Here is a 15803-nt window from a genome sequence, read left to right on the forward strand (position 1 = left end):
CTACCCACTGAGGGGTCTGGAGAGAGAGGAGGGGTTTAGAGTCTAGCACCTACCCACTGAGGGGTCAGGAGAGAGAGGAGGGGTTTAGAGTCTAGCACCTACCCACTGAGGGGTCTGGAGAGAGAAGAGGGGTTTAGAGTCTAGCACCTACCCACTGAGGGGTCAGGAGAGAGGGGGGTTTAGAGTCTAACACCTACCCACTGAGGGTTCTGGAGAGAGAGGGGGGGTTTAGAGTCTAGCACCTACCCACTGAGGGTTCTGGAGAGAGAGGGGGGGGTTTAGAGTCTAGCACCTACCCACTGAGGGGTCTGGAGAGAGAGGAGGGGTTTAGAGTCTAGCACCTACCCACTGAGGGGTCTGGAGAGAGAGGAGGGGTTTGAGTCTAGCACCTACCCACTGAGGGGTCAGGAGAGAGGGGGGGGGTTAGAGTCTAACACCTACCCACTGAGGGTTCTGGAGAGAGAGGGGGTTTAGAGTCTAGCACCTACCCACTGAGGGTTCTGGAGAGAGAGGGGGGTTTAGAGTCTAGCACCTACCCACTGAGGGGTCAGGAGAGAGAGGAGGGGTTTAGAGTCTAGCACCTACCCACTGAGGGGTCTGGAGAGAGAGGAGGGGTTTGAGTCTAGCACCTACCCACTGAGGGGTCAGGAGAGGGGGGGGGGGGTTAGAGTCTAACACCTACCCACTGAGGGTTCTGGAGAGAGAGGGGGGTTTAGAGTCTAGCACCTACCCACTGAGGGGTCTGGAGAGAGAGGAGGGGTTTAGAGTCTAGCACCTACCCACTGAGGGGTCAGGAGAGAGGGGGGTTTAGGGAGTCTAACACCTACCCACTGAGGGGTCTGGAGAGAGAGGAGGGGTTTAGAGTCTAGCACCTACCCACTGAGGGGTCAGGAGAGAGGGGGGGTTTAGAGTCTAGCACCTACCCACTGAGGGGTCAGGGGAGAGGGGGGGGGGGGTTAGAGTCTAACACCTACCCACTGAGGGTTCTGGAGAGAGAGGCGGTTTAGGGTTATAGAGGGGAAGGAGGGAGGAAGCTTTGGAAGAGGGGAGAGACTAAAAGAAGAGTGATATGGGTAGATATGGGTGGTCAGGATAGACCAAAAGAAGAGTGATATGGGTAGATATGGGTGGTCAGGATAGACCAAAAGAAGAGTGATATGGGTAGATATGGGTGGTCAGGATAGATTAAAAGTAGACAAGATGGCTGGAGGACAAGAGGGGAGAATGAAGAATAAGTAAAGAGAGTTGAAACGGGGCGAGAATTATCAGGAGAGAAATATATTGAGGAAGAGAAACAGAGAAAGCAGGGAGGCCGAGAGAGTAGGAGAGACATGTTTATATGTAGGAGTGTATTGGGTTCCCTGGTTACTGGTCCCAACCGTCTAGGAGTTATTTTCAGATCTGTATTTGGACTGAAGGTCTATAATCAGGGGCGGACTGGCCATTTGGCATTTCGGGAAATTACCAGATGGGCTGGTCCATTATCTGGCTAATAATGGGGGCCTCAGGGAAAATAATGGGCCGGTGTGTTAGAAATGCCAGGGCTGATATAATCAAGGAAACATCAGGCCTTCCACTGTTATACGCAAGTCAGTAGGGTTAATTCTGATGTATGGATGAAGCAAGTGAGTGAGTGAGTGAGTGAGTGAGTGAGTGAGTGAGTGAGTGAGTGAGTGAGTGAGTGAGTGAGTGAGTGAGTGAGTGAGTGAGTGAGTGAGTGAGTGAGTGAGTGAGAAGTCAATGTTACTGCCACAAGTTCATGATCAGCTGTCCACTCGAAAATCCAGGGCGAGTCCTCATTTGGAAATATAAGAAGTAAACCACAAGTCCACCAGTTCCAGAAATGTAGGCCCTAGTGCATTCAGTATGAATTAGAAGGATACAGAAGGTTGTGTAAACAGAAGGTTACTTAATAACCACTTTTATAAATATCAGTTACAGTGTCTAATTTACTTATTTTTTCAAAATGGTAAAAATAAAATCAGAGTGAAAATAACAGTGTTTTACATGCTCCGTGTGCAGAACCGTTTGATAAATACAAAACAGAGATTAGAACACACAGAACAGAGATTAGAACACACAGAACAGAAATTAGAACACACAGAACAGACATTACAACATACAGAACAGATATTAGAACACACAGAAGAGTTATTAGAACACACAGAACAGAGATTAGAACACACAGAACAGACATTAGAACACACAGAACAGACATTAGAACATACAGAACAGAGATTAGAACACACAGAACAGATATTAGAACACACAGAACAGACATTAGAACACACAGAACAGATATTAGAACACACAGAACAGATATTAGAACACACAGAACAGAGATTAGAACACACAGAACAGACATTAGAACACACATAACAGATATTAGAACACACAGAACAGACATTAGAACATACAGAACAGATATTAGAACACACAGAACAGTTAAAAAGAAAAAACAGAACAGACATTAGAACACACAGAACTGATATTAGAACACACAGAACAGATATTAGAACACACAGAACAGAGATTAGAACACACAGAACAGACATTAGAACACACAGAACAGATATTAGAACACACAGAACAGATATTAGAACACACAGAACAGAGATTAGAACACACAGAACAGACATTAGAACACACAGAACAGACATTAGAACATGCAGAACAGACATTAGAACATACAGAACAGAGACATTAGAACATACAGAACAGACATTAGAACATACAGAACAGACATTAGAACATACACAACAGAGACATTAGAACATACAGAACAGACATTAGAACATACAGAACAGAGACATTAGAACATACAGAACAGACATTAGAACATACAGAACAGAGATATTAGAACACACAAAACAGACATTAGAACATACAGAACAGAAACATTAGAACACACAAAACAGACATTAGAACATACAGAACAGAGACATTAGAACATACAGAACAGACACATTAGAACACACAACAGAGCCATTATAACATACAGAACAGACATTAGAACATACAGAACAGAGACATTAGAACATACAGAAGAGACATTAGAACACACATAAAAGAGACATTAGAACACAGAACAGAAATTAGAACACAGAACAAAAATTTGAACACACAGAACAGAGATTAGAACACAGAACAGAGATTAGAACACAGAACAGGGACATTTGAACATACAGAACAGAGACACTAGAACACACGAAACAGAGGCATTAGAACACACAGAAACGAGACATTAGAACACACAACAGAGACATTAGAACACACAACAGAGACATTAGAACACACAACAGAGACATTAGAACACACAACAGAGACATTAGAACCCACAACAGAGACATTAGAACACACAACAGAGACATTAGAACACACAACAGAGACATTAGAACACACAACAGAGACATTAGAACACACAACAGAGACATTAGAACACACAACAGAGACATTAGAACACACAACAGAGACATTAACAACAATAATCTACACATGTTCTCACCCTCCTCCTCTGTCCCCTGTTTGCTCTGTCTTGCCAGGCAGCCAAGTTGCTTTCCATCACGAGAAAAGAGTCACAACGCCTGTAGAAGTTGGCCAGAGAGCAGAAACTGACTGGCACTCAGACTACCAACAGACATATAATGTGCTAAAAAACAACGCTCACAACTGAAGCCTGACAATGACGGACAAACTAAATGGTAACAGCTTTAAAAAATATACCATATCAAATGTATCAATGAAAATTGGCTACCTTTTTGATAGTTATATGAAACAAAATGTTTGTTAGATAATTCCTAAACACATTTATGCTCCACACACTATAGTGCTTATTATGTATCAATGCTATGATAACAAGTATAGAAACACTGTCCTTTTTTAGGAAATGGGCCCAAAGCCCCAGAGAATAGGGTGAAGGGGAAGCCTCCTCCGTACTCTGTGGAAACACCCTATGGCTTCAGCCTGGACCTGGACTTCCTCAAGTACGTTGACGACATCGAGAAGGGCCACACCATAAAGAGGGTCCCCATCCAGCGCCGGAGCAAGGGGCAGAGGCCCAGCACTCTCCCCAGGAACCTCAATCTCTCTGGGCATGGCTACCAGCCTAGCGCCTGGGGCTCCACTGGAGCTCTGGCCTCCAGGTCTCGCCTCCCCAACCACCACCAAGGCTATGGCTCTTGGGCTTATGACGGCAGATCGCCAGCCTCCCCTGGAGGATACAAGTCTTTGGCAGAGATGGAAGCCAGTATCAGGGCCTTTGATGAGCAGCCCTTGGGGGTGCACATCAGGCCCAATCTCCTGCGGGCCTCCAGCCTGCCTCTCACCGTCCTGCTAAGGAAAGGTTCAGAGTCAACTGAGGACCCGGACAGTCTCCGAAGCTCCAGAGACCATCTCAGAGGAAGGAACACTTCCACGGAAGACATCTTCTACTCCCTGGACCGTTCGTCCAACTGTCAGTCCAACCAGGATTTTTCTGGAACCATGCGCCGACTCAATGAAGCCCTTGAGCACATGGGCAAGCTGGAGGAGGAGGTCCGGGTCATCCCAGAGCTCAAGGCACAGATCTACATCCTGCAGGAGGAGAGGGAGATGCTCCGTCTTGGACTGAACCCCAAACCCGCATCCCAAACTTTCTCCAACAGGGCCAAAGACCACTCTTATGTGACCTCTGACCTCAAAAGATCCAGGAAAGAGAGTAATCTCTTCCTCGCCAACAATGACGTCACCGATGACGACTCTAACCAGACACACGAATGGAGGACAAGCACAGACCTGGATGAGCTTCTCACAGTGACGTCTCTGCAGGCTAAAGTAGCCATGCTGGAGCAAAGGCTTCACGAGAGCAGCCTGGACCTCCAGAAGGCCACCGTGCTACTGAGAGAACAGCAGGAGGAGGGCCGGAGGAACGATGAGAGGATGTGCCAGCTGATCAGGAACACTGGGGACTTGGGGAGAGCAGAAAGAGTCCCTGTGGAACAAGATGAAAAACAGACTGAGAATTCTTCTCGGTGGGTCTTAGCAGGTGTGCATGGTGCATCCATTAGAGAAAGCTTGAATGTAGAAGCTTTGTCGACAAATACAGTGACCATTAGAACAAATAGACAAAACCCAGGCACTCAGATTGAGGACCTAGGAGATGATCAAGTTTGGCTCTCAGCTAGTTCTTTCATGATGGAGGCCCAAGCGAACAGACTTGGAGCTGGTCAACACATTTCAAAAACGGTGGTCCATTGCTCCGTCAGAGAACCAGGCCTAGCAGTACCCATGGAACACATGCCCCAGGAGGAAGCCCCCCCAGGGAGCATGGATCAAGCTGTGGCAGCCCTCCACGTAAAGAGGATCCAGTGTCTCCTGGAACAGCAGTGGGAGTGTCTGTGTGGGGGGACAGCACCAGAGGGGGGCAAGGCCCTGGAGCACCCAGACCCCAAGGTCAATTCACTGCAGGAGGAGATGATGAGTCTGGTTCATACTCTTTCCTCCTACTACATCCATGGATCCAGTGACAGAGAGGCTTCTCAAGGAGGTATAGCCTATTTTCACAGGTCTTTCGGGTTGATTTCCAGAACACAGATTAAGCCTTTTTTCTGGACTAAAAAGTATACTCAATGAAGAATCTCCATTGAAAGTGCTTTCTAGTCCAGGAGAAGACTTGATCTAGTAGGTAGGACTGGGAACCTGGAAAACAATTGACAGTCTACAATGACAAAAAATATTTTCAATGAAATATAAAAAGAAAAGTGATTTGGAACAAGGAATAATTTTCTCAGGTTCCTTATAAAGCAAATTGAATTCCAATGTTCATTTTATAGAACAGAGCTCTTTTGTCTTTAAATAAATGATACATTTTCGAATTAAAAGCACAGTCATAATGTAATACAATCGATTCCCAATGCTTTTGAAACCCCATTCACGTCAACGTCAGCACCTTTAACTCGTAGCTTTGAGCTTTTTCTCCATCTAGCATGAAAGATTAGGTCCAATTTATGAGTCAATGACAGGAATTTACTGCACACAAAATCCCATTACCATGTCAGAGACTACTTACAGACAACTTTCCTTGCCTCTCTCACATTGAGACCCACAATTCACGATGCAGTGTAAATGAATGGTTATAGCTGGCCTGGCTTTATTCATGATAGATGTGTATTGATGACTGTAACTCTCTCATACTGTATGTATTTTATGAAGACTTTAGATTTTGCCATATTGGAATGACTCTACAGTTCCTACAAGTACTTCCCTTCTCTACCTTTGTACTAGCACTGGTCATAGTTACAAGGAAATTATGTTGTTCTTGTGCTAAAGACAATTCAATGCTGCTGAGGACACAACTTACCAGACTCATGTGTCTAATTAAAGCAAAGAAATGAACATAAATACAGTTTATATGTAGTTATCAAACTTCCCGCATAGCGTCCCATTGTTATTAGGCTACCAAACATGTATAATGGAGTATGTTTAAGGACTGTCTATTTCCATGTCATACTGTGTGGTTGGTCGCACCTGAAATGACAATCATTTGCAAAGCATTTACAATTCTGTATTTTTTAATAACGGGTTCGAGCTTCACTAACTCTTTAGTTGGTTCGAGCTTCACCAACTCTTTAGTTGGTTCGAGCTTCACCAACTCTTTAGTTGGTTCGAGCTTCACCAACTCTTTAGTTGGTTTGAGCTTCACCAACCCTTTAGTTGGTTCGAGCTTCACCAACTCTTTAGTTGGTTCGAGCTTCACCAACTCTTTAGTTGGTTCGAGCTTCACCAACTCTTTAGTTGGTTCGAGCTTCACCAACTCTTTAGTTGGTTCGAGCTTCACCAACTCTTTAGTTGGTTCGAGCTTCACCAACTCTTTAGTTGGTTCGAGCTTCACCAACACTTTAGTTGGTTCGAGCTTCACCAACCCTTTAGTTGGTTCGAGCTTCACCAACCCTTTAGTTGGTTCGAGCTTCACCAACCCTTTAGTTGGTTCGAGCTTCACCAACTCTTTAGTTGGTTCGAGCTTCACCAACTCTTTAGTTGGTTCGAGCTTCACCAACCCTTTAGTTGGTTCGAGCTTCACCAACCCTTTAGTTGGTTCGAGCTTCACCAACTCTTTAGTTGATTCGAGCTTCACCAACCCTTTAGTTGGTTCGAGCTTCACCAACTCTTTAGTTGGTTCAAGCTTCACCAGCTCTTTAGTTGGTTCGAGCTTCACCAACCCTTTAGTTGGTTCGAGCTTCACCAACCCTTTAGTTGGTTTGAGCTTCACCAACTCTTTAGTTGGTTCGAGCTTCACCAGCTCTTTAGTTGGTTCGAGCTTCACCAACCCTTTAGTTGGTTCGAGCTTCACCAACCCTTTAGTTGGTTTGAGCTTCACCAACTCTTTAGTTGATTCGAGCTTCACCAACCCTTTAGTTGGTTCGAGCTTCACCAACTCTTTAGTTGGTTCGAGCTTCACCAACCCTTTAGTTGGTTCGAGCTTCACCAACCCTTTAGTTGGTTCTAGCTTCACCAACTCTTTAGTTGGTTCGAGCTTCACCAACTCTTTAGTTGGTTCGAGCTTCACCAACCCTTTAGTTGGTTCGAGCTTCACCAACCCTTTAGTTGTTGTTGTTTGTTTAGCCGTTGTTCTATTCAAAGTGGGACCGTGTGATTTAACAACTCCTACGCCTTAAAAAAAATGTTTTCGTCTCATCTAGGGTTGCAAAGGAAGGGTATATTACTGGAAACTTCTGAAGTTTACCAGAACTTTCAAGGTATTTTAGGAGTTTTATCTAGTGGCCTTTTTTGGGGGTACTTTAGATTATCACAGGTGTCTGTAATTATCTCTGTCCCTCTGTGTGGCCTTATCACATGTTAAATATGAATCTAGACCATCAACTTAGTGAATACCATAGGGTGTTTAATATGAGACTTTCAGCACGTCCTTTATACTGGTTTTGTATTACTGTGTCAATATGTCTTTGTGGTAAATGATTTGGCGCCAAACTGGTGGTAGTTGTGTAAGAAGTCAATAGTTGGAAGAGTCTCATAGTTAATGGAATATAATGCCATTGTTCATTAGATGCTTTTTGTTCATTTAAGTAGGCTATTTTCTCTTGAATTATGTGGCCAGAGCAGAGTGGTTCCCAACCTTTTTTGGCTGCTGTACTAACAACTGAATTTTGCTCTGCCTGGAGTATCCTTGAAGTACCCTCTCATTTTACCAGTAGACCCATGGTCACATGAGTCTTCTCATGTACCCCCTGTGGATAGACCAAGTACCCCCTCTTTTTACCAGTAGACCCATGGTCACATGAGTCTTCTCATGTACCCCCTGTGGATAGACCAAGTACCCCCTCATTTTACCAGTAGACCCATGGTCACATGAGTCTTCTCATGTACCCCCTGTGGATAGACCAAGTACCCCCTCATTTTACCAGTAGACCTATGGTCACATGAGTCTTCTCATGTACCCCCTGTGGATAGACCAAGTACCCTCTCATTTTACCAGTAGACCCATGGTCACATGAGTCTTCTCATGTACCCCCTGTGGCTAGACCAAGTACCCCCAGGGGTCCTAGTTCCCCTGGTTGGGAACCTCGGCACTAGAAACACATTGGCAATATGAATAATATATATGAATACATTTGTTTAAAGTTATTCAAGTATAAATTACCAGAGTTCCTATAGGTTACCATAGCTTTTACCAGTAGATTTGCAATCCTAATCTTGGCGTTTTCTCTCCCAGTCCCAAAATCCATCATGAAGAGAAATGGGAGTGCTCGGATGTCAAAGAACCTCCACTTTGCTGGTGTGAACGGAGGGTAAGACACTAGACTCCTGACATTTATGTTGTTAAACAAATAACTAACTTGAGCACCACCCTCTGAATGTATGACCCATTTATGGCTAACCCTGAAGATCTCACTGTGCAGCAACTCAAGTTGGGTACAGTCTGCGTTTAGCTATGAAAACCTCTTGTACAGAGCCTTCAGAAAGTATTCACACCCCTTGACTTTTCACATTGTGTTGTGTTACAGCCTAAATTTAAAATAGATTCAACTGAGATTCTGTGTCACTGACCAACACACAATACCCCATAATGTCAAAGTGGAATTGTGTTTTTGGAAATGTTGACAAACAAATAAAAAATGATAAGATTAAATGTTTTAAGTCAATAAGTATTCAACCCCTTTGTTATGGAGAGCCTAAAGTTTAAGAGTAAAAATGTGCTTCACATAATAAGTTGCATGGACTCACTCTGTGTGCAATAAGTGTTTAACATGATTTTTGAATGATTAGCTCATCTCTGTACCCTCAGCCGAGGAGTGAATTTCAAACACAGATTCAACCACAAAGACCAGGCAGGTTTTCCTATGCCTCACAAAGAAGGGCACCTATTTGTTCAATGGGTAAAACATTTAAAAAGCAGATGTTGAATATCCCTTTGAGCATGGTGAAGTTATTAATTACACTAACCTTAAACACAAGGCCAAATATACACTGAGTGTACAAAACATTAGGAAAACCTTCCTAGTATCGAGTTGCCCTCAGAACAGCCTAAATTCATCAGTAATGGACTCTACAATTTGTCGAAAGCATTCCACAGTGATGCTGGCCCACATTCACTCCAATGCTTCACACAGTTGTGTCAAGTTGTCTGGATGTCCTATGTGTGGTGGACCATTCTTGACAAAACACAGGAAACTGTTGGGTGTGAAAAACCAGGCAGTGTTGCAGTTCTTGACACACTCAAACCGACGTGCCTGACACCTACTACCCCGTACACAGGCACTTAAATGTTTTGTCTTTCCCATTCACCTCTGAATGGCACACAAACACAATCCATGTCTCAGTTGTCTCAAGGCTTAAAAATCCTTCTTTAACCTGTCTCTTCCCCTTCATCTACACTGATTGAAGTAGATTTAACAACTGACATCACTAAAGGATCATAGCTTTGGTCACCTGGTCAGTCTATGTCATGGAAAGAGCAGGTGTTCCTAATGTTTTGCCCACTCAGTGTACATTGGAGTTGCTTACCAAGATGACAATGAATGTTCCTGAGTTGCCTAGTTGCCTAGTTATGTAAATATTGTACAATCCAGGTTAGGAAAGCTCTTAGAGATTTACCCAGAGAGACTCACAGCTGTAATGGCTGCCAAAGATTATTCTAACATGTATTGACTCAGGGAATACTTATGTAAATGAGATATTTCTGTATTTCATTTGCAAAAATAAATTTACAAAATGTTTTCACTTTGTCATTATGGGTAAGAAAAAAAAATATTTAAACCATTTTGAATTCAGGTTGTAACCAAAAAATATGAAATAAGTCAAGGGGTACGAGTACTTTCTGAAGGCAAAGTACATGGCTAGATTGTCAGGACGGCTGTACACACTTAGAAAAAGGTGCTATCTAGAACTTCAAAGGGTTCTTTGGCTGTCCGCATAGGAGAACCCTTTGAAGAACCCTTTTTGGTTCCACAGAGGGTTCTAAATGGAACCCAAAAACGGTTATCATACGGGTACAGCTGAAGAACCCTTTTTGGTTCCACAGAGGGTTCTAAATGGAACCCAAAAACGGTTATCATACGGGTACAGCTGAAGAACCCTTCTGGAACCCTTTTTATAATCACAAAACACATTGGTTCCTACTGATATGCATTTAGCTTTGAAACAACACCAAACGAGGATTTGGATCGTAAGAGCCATGCAAAGGAGGACATGTCAGCGCTACAGCAACAACCAGAAGGACAACCTTACCCTGGGGAGATGGCAGAGAAACTTGCCGACCATGGGGGTTCAAACCATGGAGACCAGAAAGAGGGAGACCCAAGCCCAGGTCAAGAGATGATGGAAGGAACCGATGCGATGGACCAGACTACTCAGACTGCAGAACCAGACAAACAGACAGATAGTGGTGGGGATGTGGAAGCTGCAGAACCAGAGAACCAGAACAAGACAGACACAACACCAGAGGAACCCATGGAAGCAGAACCAGATCCAGACAGGTGAGGGGAACTGAGTATATTGTATGTCGTTCATGAATTATACAATTTGATGATTTGCCAGTTGTTTTGGCATATTCAGTTTTTAATTTTGAAAAGTGTCAAGACAATCTTTATTGTAACGTATTGACGTTAGTGAAAGTATATGAATGGGACTGATGATTCTATGTCCTCATAGGGAGGCTGTAGAAGGGGAGTTCATAGCAGCATGTCATTTCGTCAGCGATCACATGGATAACATGGATAACCCCAATGATGAAATGGTACGCATGGTACAGAAATACACTTAGACATAGGCCTATAGGCACAAACCTAATTACACAAGCCTTATTCAACATGAATGGCTGTCAACACAGATAAGGCAGGCACTACCAAAACACAGTGTGTTAATGATGAAATCATTTTTCATAGTTATGCACCTCATTACTTTCATTAGCATCATTAAAATGTACAGGTAACTGCCAAAATAAAGGAAACACCAACATAAAGTGTCTTAATAGGGCCACCACGAGCCAGAACAGTTTCAATGAACCCTGACGTAGATTATACAAGTGTCTGGAACTCTACCGGAGGGATACGACACCAGTCTTCCACGAGGAAATGCATCATTTGGTGTTTTGTTGGTGGTTTTGTTGATTGTGTTCATCTGGGTTGAGATCTGGTGACTGAGACGGCCGTGGCTTATGGCTTACATCGTTTTCATGCTCTTCAAACCATTCAGTGACCACTCGTGCCCTGTGGATGGGGGTGTTGTCATCCTATGGGGGCAAAGCCATGGTAACCAAAATAATGGCCTGCCCAACATTTTTATACATGACCCTAAGCATGAATGGATGTTAATTGCTTAATTAACTCAGGAAACACTCCTGTGTGGAAGCACCTGCTTTCAATATACTTTGTATCCCTCATTTACTCAAGTGTTTCCATTATTTGGGCAGTTAACATGTCTATGTGCTGTTAGTGTTGTTAACATGTCTATGTGCTGTTAGTGTTGTTAACATGTCTATGTGCTGTTAGTGTTGTTAACATGTCTATGTGCTGTTAGTGTCGTTAACATGTCTATCTGCTGTTAGTGTTGTTAACATGTCTATGTGCTGTTAGTGTTGTTAACATGTCTATGTGCTGTTAGTGTTGTTAACATGTCTATGTGCTGTTAGTGTCGTTAACATGTCTATCTGCTGTTAGTGTTGTTAACATGTCTATGTGCTGTTAGTGTTGTTAACATGTCTATGTGCTGTTAGTGTTGTTAACATGTCTATGTGCTGTTAGTGTTGTTAACATGTCTATGTGCTGTTAGTGTTGTTAACATGTCTATGTGCTGTTAGTGTTGTTAACATGTCTATGTGCTGTTAGTGTTGTTAACATGTCTATGTGCTGTTAGTGTTGTTAACATGTCTATGTGCTGTTAGTGTTGTTAACATGTCTATGTGCTGTTAGTGTTGTTAACATGTCTATGTGCTGTTAGTGTTGTTAACATGTCTATGTGCTGTTAGTGTCGTTAACATGTCTATCTGCTGTTAGTGTTGTTAACATGTCTATGTGCTGTTAGTGTTGTTAACATGTCTATGTGCTGTTAGTGTTGTTAACATGTCTATGTGCTGTTAGTGTTGTTAACATGTCTATGTGCTGTTAGTGTTGTTAACATGTCTATGTGCTGTTAGTGTTGTTAACATGTCTATGTGCTGTTAGTGTTGTTAACATGTCTATGTGCTGTTAGTGTTGTTAACATGTCTATGTGCTGTTAGTGTTGTTAACATGTCTATGTGCTGTTAGTGTCGTTAACATGTCTATCTGCTGTTAGTGTTGTTAACATGTCTATGTGCTGTTAGTGTTGTTAACATGTCTATGTGCTGTTAGTGTTGTTAACATGTCTATGTGCTGTTAGTGTTGTTAACATGTCTATGTGCTGTTAGTGTTGTTAACATGTCTATGTGCTGTTAGTGTCGTTAACGTGTCTATCTGCTGTTAGTGTTGTTAACATGTCTATGTGCTGTTAGTGTCGTTAACATGTCTATGTGCTGTTAGTGTCGTTAACGTGTCTATGTGCTGTTAGTGTCGTTAACATGTCTATGTGCTGTTAGTGTCGTTAACATGTCTATGTGCTGTTAGTGTCGTTAACGTGTCTATCTGCTGTTAGTGTCGTTAACGTGTCTATCTGCTGTTAGTGTTGTTAACATGTCTATGTGCTGTTAGTGTCGTTAACATGTCTATGTGCTGTTAGTGTCGTTAACATGTCTATCTGCTGTACACATTTTCTCCCTGAAATATCCAAGGGTTATGGAAATAAGTCTTCAGTTAAACTGATCTTAGATCAGAGTCTATGGTAGGGCTGTGGGCAACTCCAGTCCAGGTGGACCACAGTGTGTGCAGGCTTTTGTCCCAGCCCCAAACTAACACTCGGTTATCTTCCGTCTGTTCCCCAGAGGCGTGGCCTGGTGGTGCTGTTCCAGCATTGGTTCCGGGTGGCGGCTGAGGAGGACTCTCTGGCCAATACGGTGTCAGTGCACCTCAGAGAGGTGAGGACGGCCACGCCGTCGCTCCTCCCCTTCTTAGTTAACATGGCAGACGACAACGGCAACACAGTGCTGCACTACAGCGTGTCTCACACCAACTACCCCATTGTCAGCCTGCTACTGGACACAGGTAGGCACCACTGTGTATGTGTGTATGATTACACTATTATGAGAATGGTGAAGGTAGGACAGTATGTGTACATAAGAACTCACTGTATGGGATATCTACACTACCGTTCAAATGTTTGGGGTCACTTAGAAATGTCCTTGTTTTTGAAAGAAAAGCACATTTTTTGTCCGTTTAAAATAACATAAAATTGATCAGAAATACAGTGTAGACATTGTTAATGTTGTAAATGACTATTGTAGCTGGAAACGGCAGATTTATTATGGAATATCTACATAGGCGTATAGAGGCCCATTATCAGCAACCATCACTCCTGTGTTCCAATGGCACGTTGTGTTAGCTAATCCAAGTTTATAATTTTAAAAGGCTAATTGATCATTAGAAAACCCTTTTCCAATTAGGCTAGCACAGCTGAATGTAGATATTCCATTTAATAAATCTGCCTTTTCCAGGTTCCACAGTGTATCTACACGGTTCCACAGTGTATCTACATGGTTCCACAGTGTATCTACATGGTTCCACAGTGTATCTACATGGTTCCACCGTGTATCTACATGGTTCCACCGTGTATCTACATGGTTCCACAGTGTATCTACACGGTTCCACCGTGTATCTACACGGTTCCACAGTGTATCTACACGGTTCCACCGTGTATCTACACGGTTCCACCGTGTATCTACACGGTTCCACAGTGTATCTACACGGTTCCACAGTGTCTCTACACGGTTCCACAGTGTCTCTACACGGTTCCACAGTGTATCTACATGGTTCCACAGTGTATCTACATGGTTCCACAGTGTATCTACACGGTTCCACAGTGTATCTACATGGTTCCACAGTGTATCTATAGTCTCTCTTGAAACAACACTACAAAAACACAAGTAGACATGAAGGTCCAATACACGTTTCTAAATGGGTGTGTGTTCCCTCTGCAGGTGTTTGTGAGGTGGACTTTCAGAACAAGGCGGGGTACACAGCGGTGATGCTGGCCTCCCTGACGGCCCCGGACAGCTCTGGGGACATGGAGGTGGTCGGCAGGCTTATGGAGCTGGGGGACGTCAATGCTCAAGCCAGCCAGGTCACTGTCACTGCCTCTGTCGACACCCCAAATACACACCTCATACTTCATCCTAACTCTATTATATGGTACATATTGTACTGTAGGACCAAGCATCTCAGTCTTCTAACCCTGGCGTTTTTAAGTGCCATGCTCTATCAACTGAGCCACATGGGAATACCGTGGAGTCTTTCTGCTCAGAAATCATAATAACATGTCTTAACTGACCCAAGGGCCGCGCCAGCATCATTTCCCTCTCTATTTTAAACACACTACAAAACATTGTCCTATAAGACCAGCCTCTGTACTAAAGATGGATTTGCCCTAACTGCCTCCTGGCCAGTCAGTTTCAGCTCTCTCTGCATGCCGAGATAATTCTCCTCTCTTGGCCCTCCTCATCCCTCTGCCTGTCTCTCTCCCTCCAGGGGGGGTCAAACAGCTCTGATGCTAGCAGTGAGACATGGCCGGGGCCTGATGGTGCGTCTGCTGCTGCGCTGCGGGGCCGACACCAACATCCAGGACTGCCAGGGGGCCACGGCCCTCGTGTGCGCCTGCGAGAAGGGCCACACACACATCGCCCGGCTGCTGTTGCAAGCGGCCGAGTGTGACACCAGCGTCACTGACAGGGTGAGTGCTGGATGGATACACTACAGAACACACACACACAATCCAACCACCCCCTGAAAGCCTCAGGGGTTTCACCATGAGGCCAACGGTAACTTCAGGAGACGACAATACATCTAACAACCTCCTACGCCACCTAGTGAATAAGACTACAAATTACACTCTTGGGGGGGAATTATCAACCATCTCAAGTAATTTATTTTGCCATTATAAGACTCAATGTTAACAGGATGTCAGTCCGCTTTTCTCACTACAATTAGTGACTTTGCTGAAAGAGCAGCTTAGGCAATTGGAAGCATTTGATAGCCCAAATACCTCGGTTTGAGTCCCAAATAGCACCCTATTCTCTATGGGCCCAAGTCAAAAGAAGTGGACTAAACGAGGAATAGGGTGCAGATTAGGATGCAGCCCGTGTCTCATTGAGCTGTGAGAGTGACAGCGTGGCTGTTCTATAATAACACGCAGCTCTCTGTGGATTAATGAAGCCTTTTGTTGAGGCAAACCTCACTGGGCTT

At 43.8% G+C, this 15803-nt stretch overlaps 1 protein-coding gene across 1 annotated transcript in view; it reads left to right on the forward strand.

Moving 5' to 3' along the window:
* LOC124042115 (KN motif and ankyrin repeat domain-containing protein 1-like) overlaps positions 1-15803 on the forward strand; it is a 36134-nt gene that overhangs the window by 18956 nt on the left and 1375 nt on the right. The window contains exons 2-9 of the mRNA XM_046360455.1: positions 3543-3701; positions 3884-5524; positions 8708-8783; positions 10629-10970; positions 11146-11230; positions 13391-13610; positions 14543-14685; positions 15091-15291. Of these exons, the coding sequence (XP_046216411.1) occupies positions 3683-3701; positions 3884-5524; positions 8708-8783; positions 10629-10970; positions 11146-11230; positions 13391-13610; positions 14543-14685; positions 15091-15291 (2727 nt within the window). The 5' untranslated portion in view covers positions 3543-3682. The remainder of the gene's footprint in view (positions 1-3542; positions 3702-3883; positions 5525-8707; positions 8784-10628; positions 10971-11145; positions 11231-13390; positions 13611-14542; positions 14686-15090; positions 15292-15803) is intronic.

The sequence above is a fragment of the Oncorhynchus gorbuscha genome, linkage group LG08 (assembly GCF_021184085.1).
Source record: "Oncorhynchus gorbuscha isolate QuinsamMale2020 ecotype Even-year linkage group LG08, OgorEven_v1.0, whole genome shotgun sequence".
Classification (NCBI taxonomy): domain Eukaryota; kingdom Metazoa; phylum Chordata; class Actinopteri; order Salmoniformes; family Salmonidae; genus Oncorhynchus; species Oncorhynchus gorbuscha.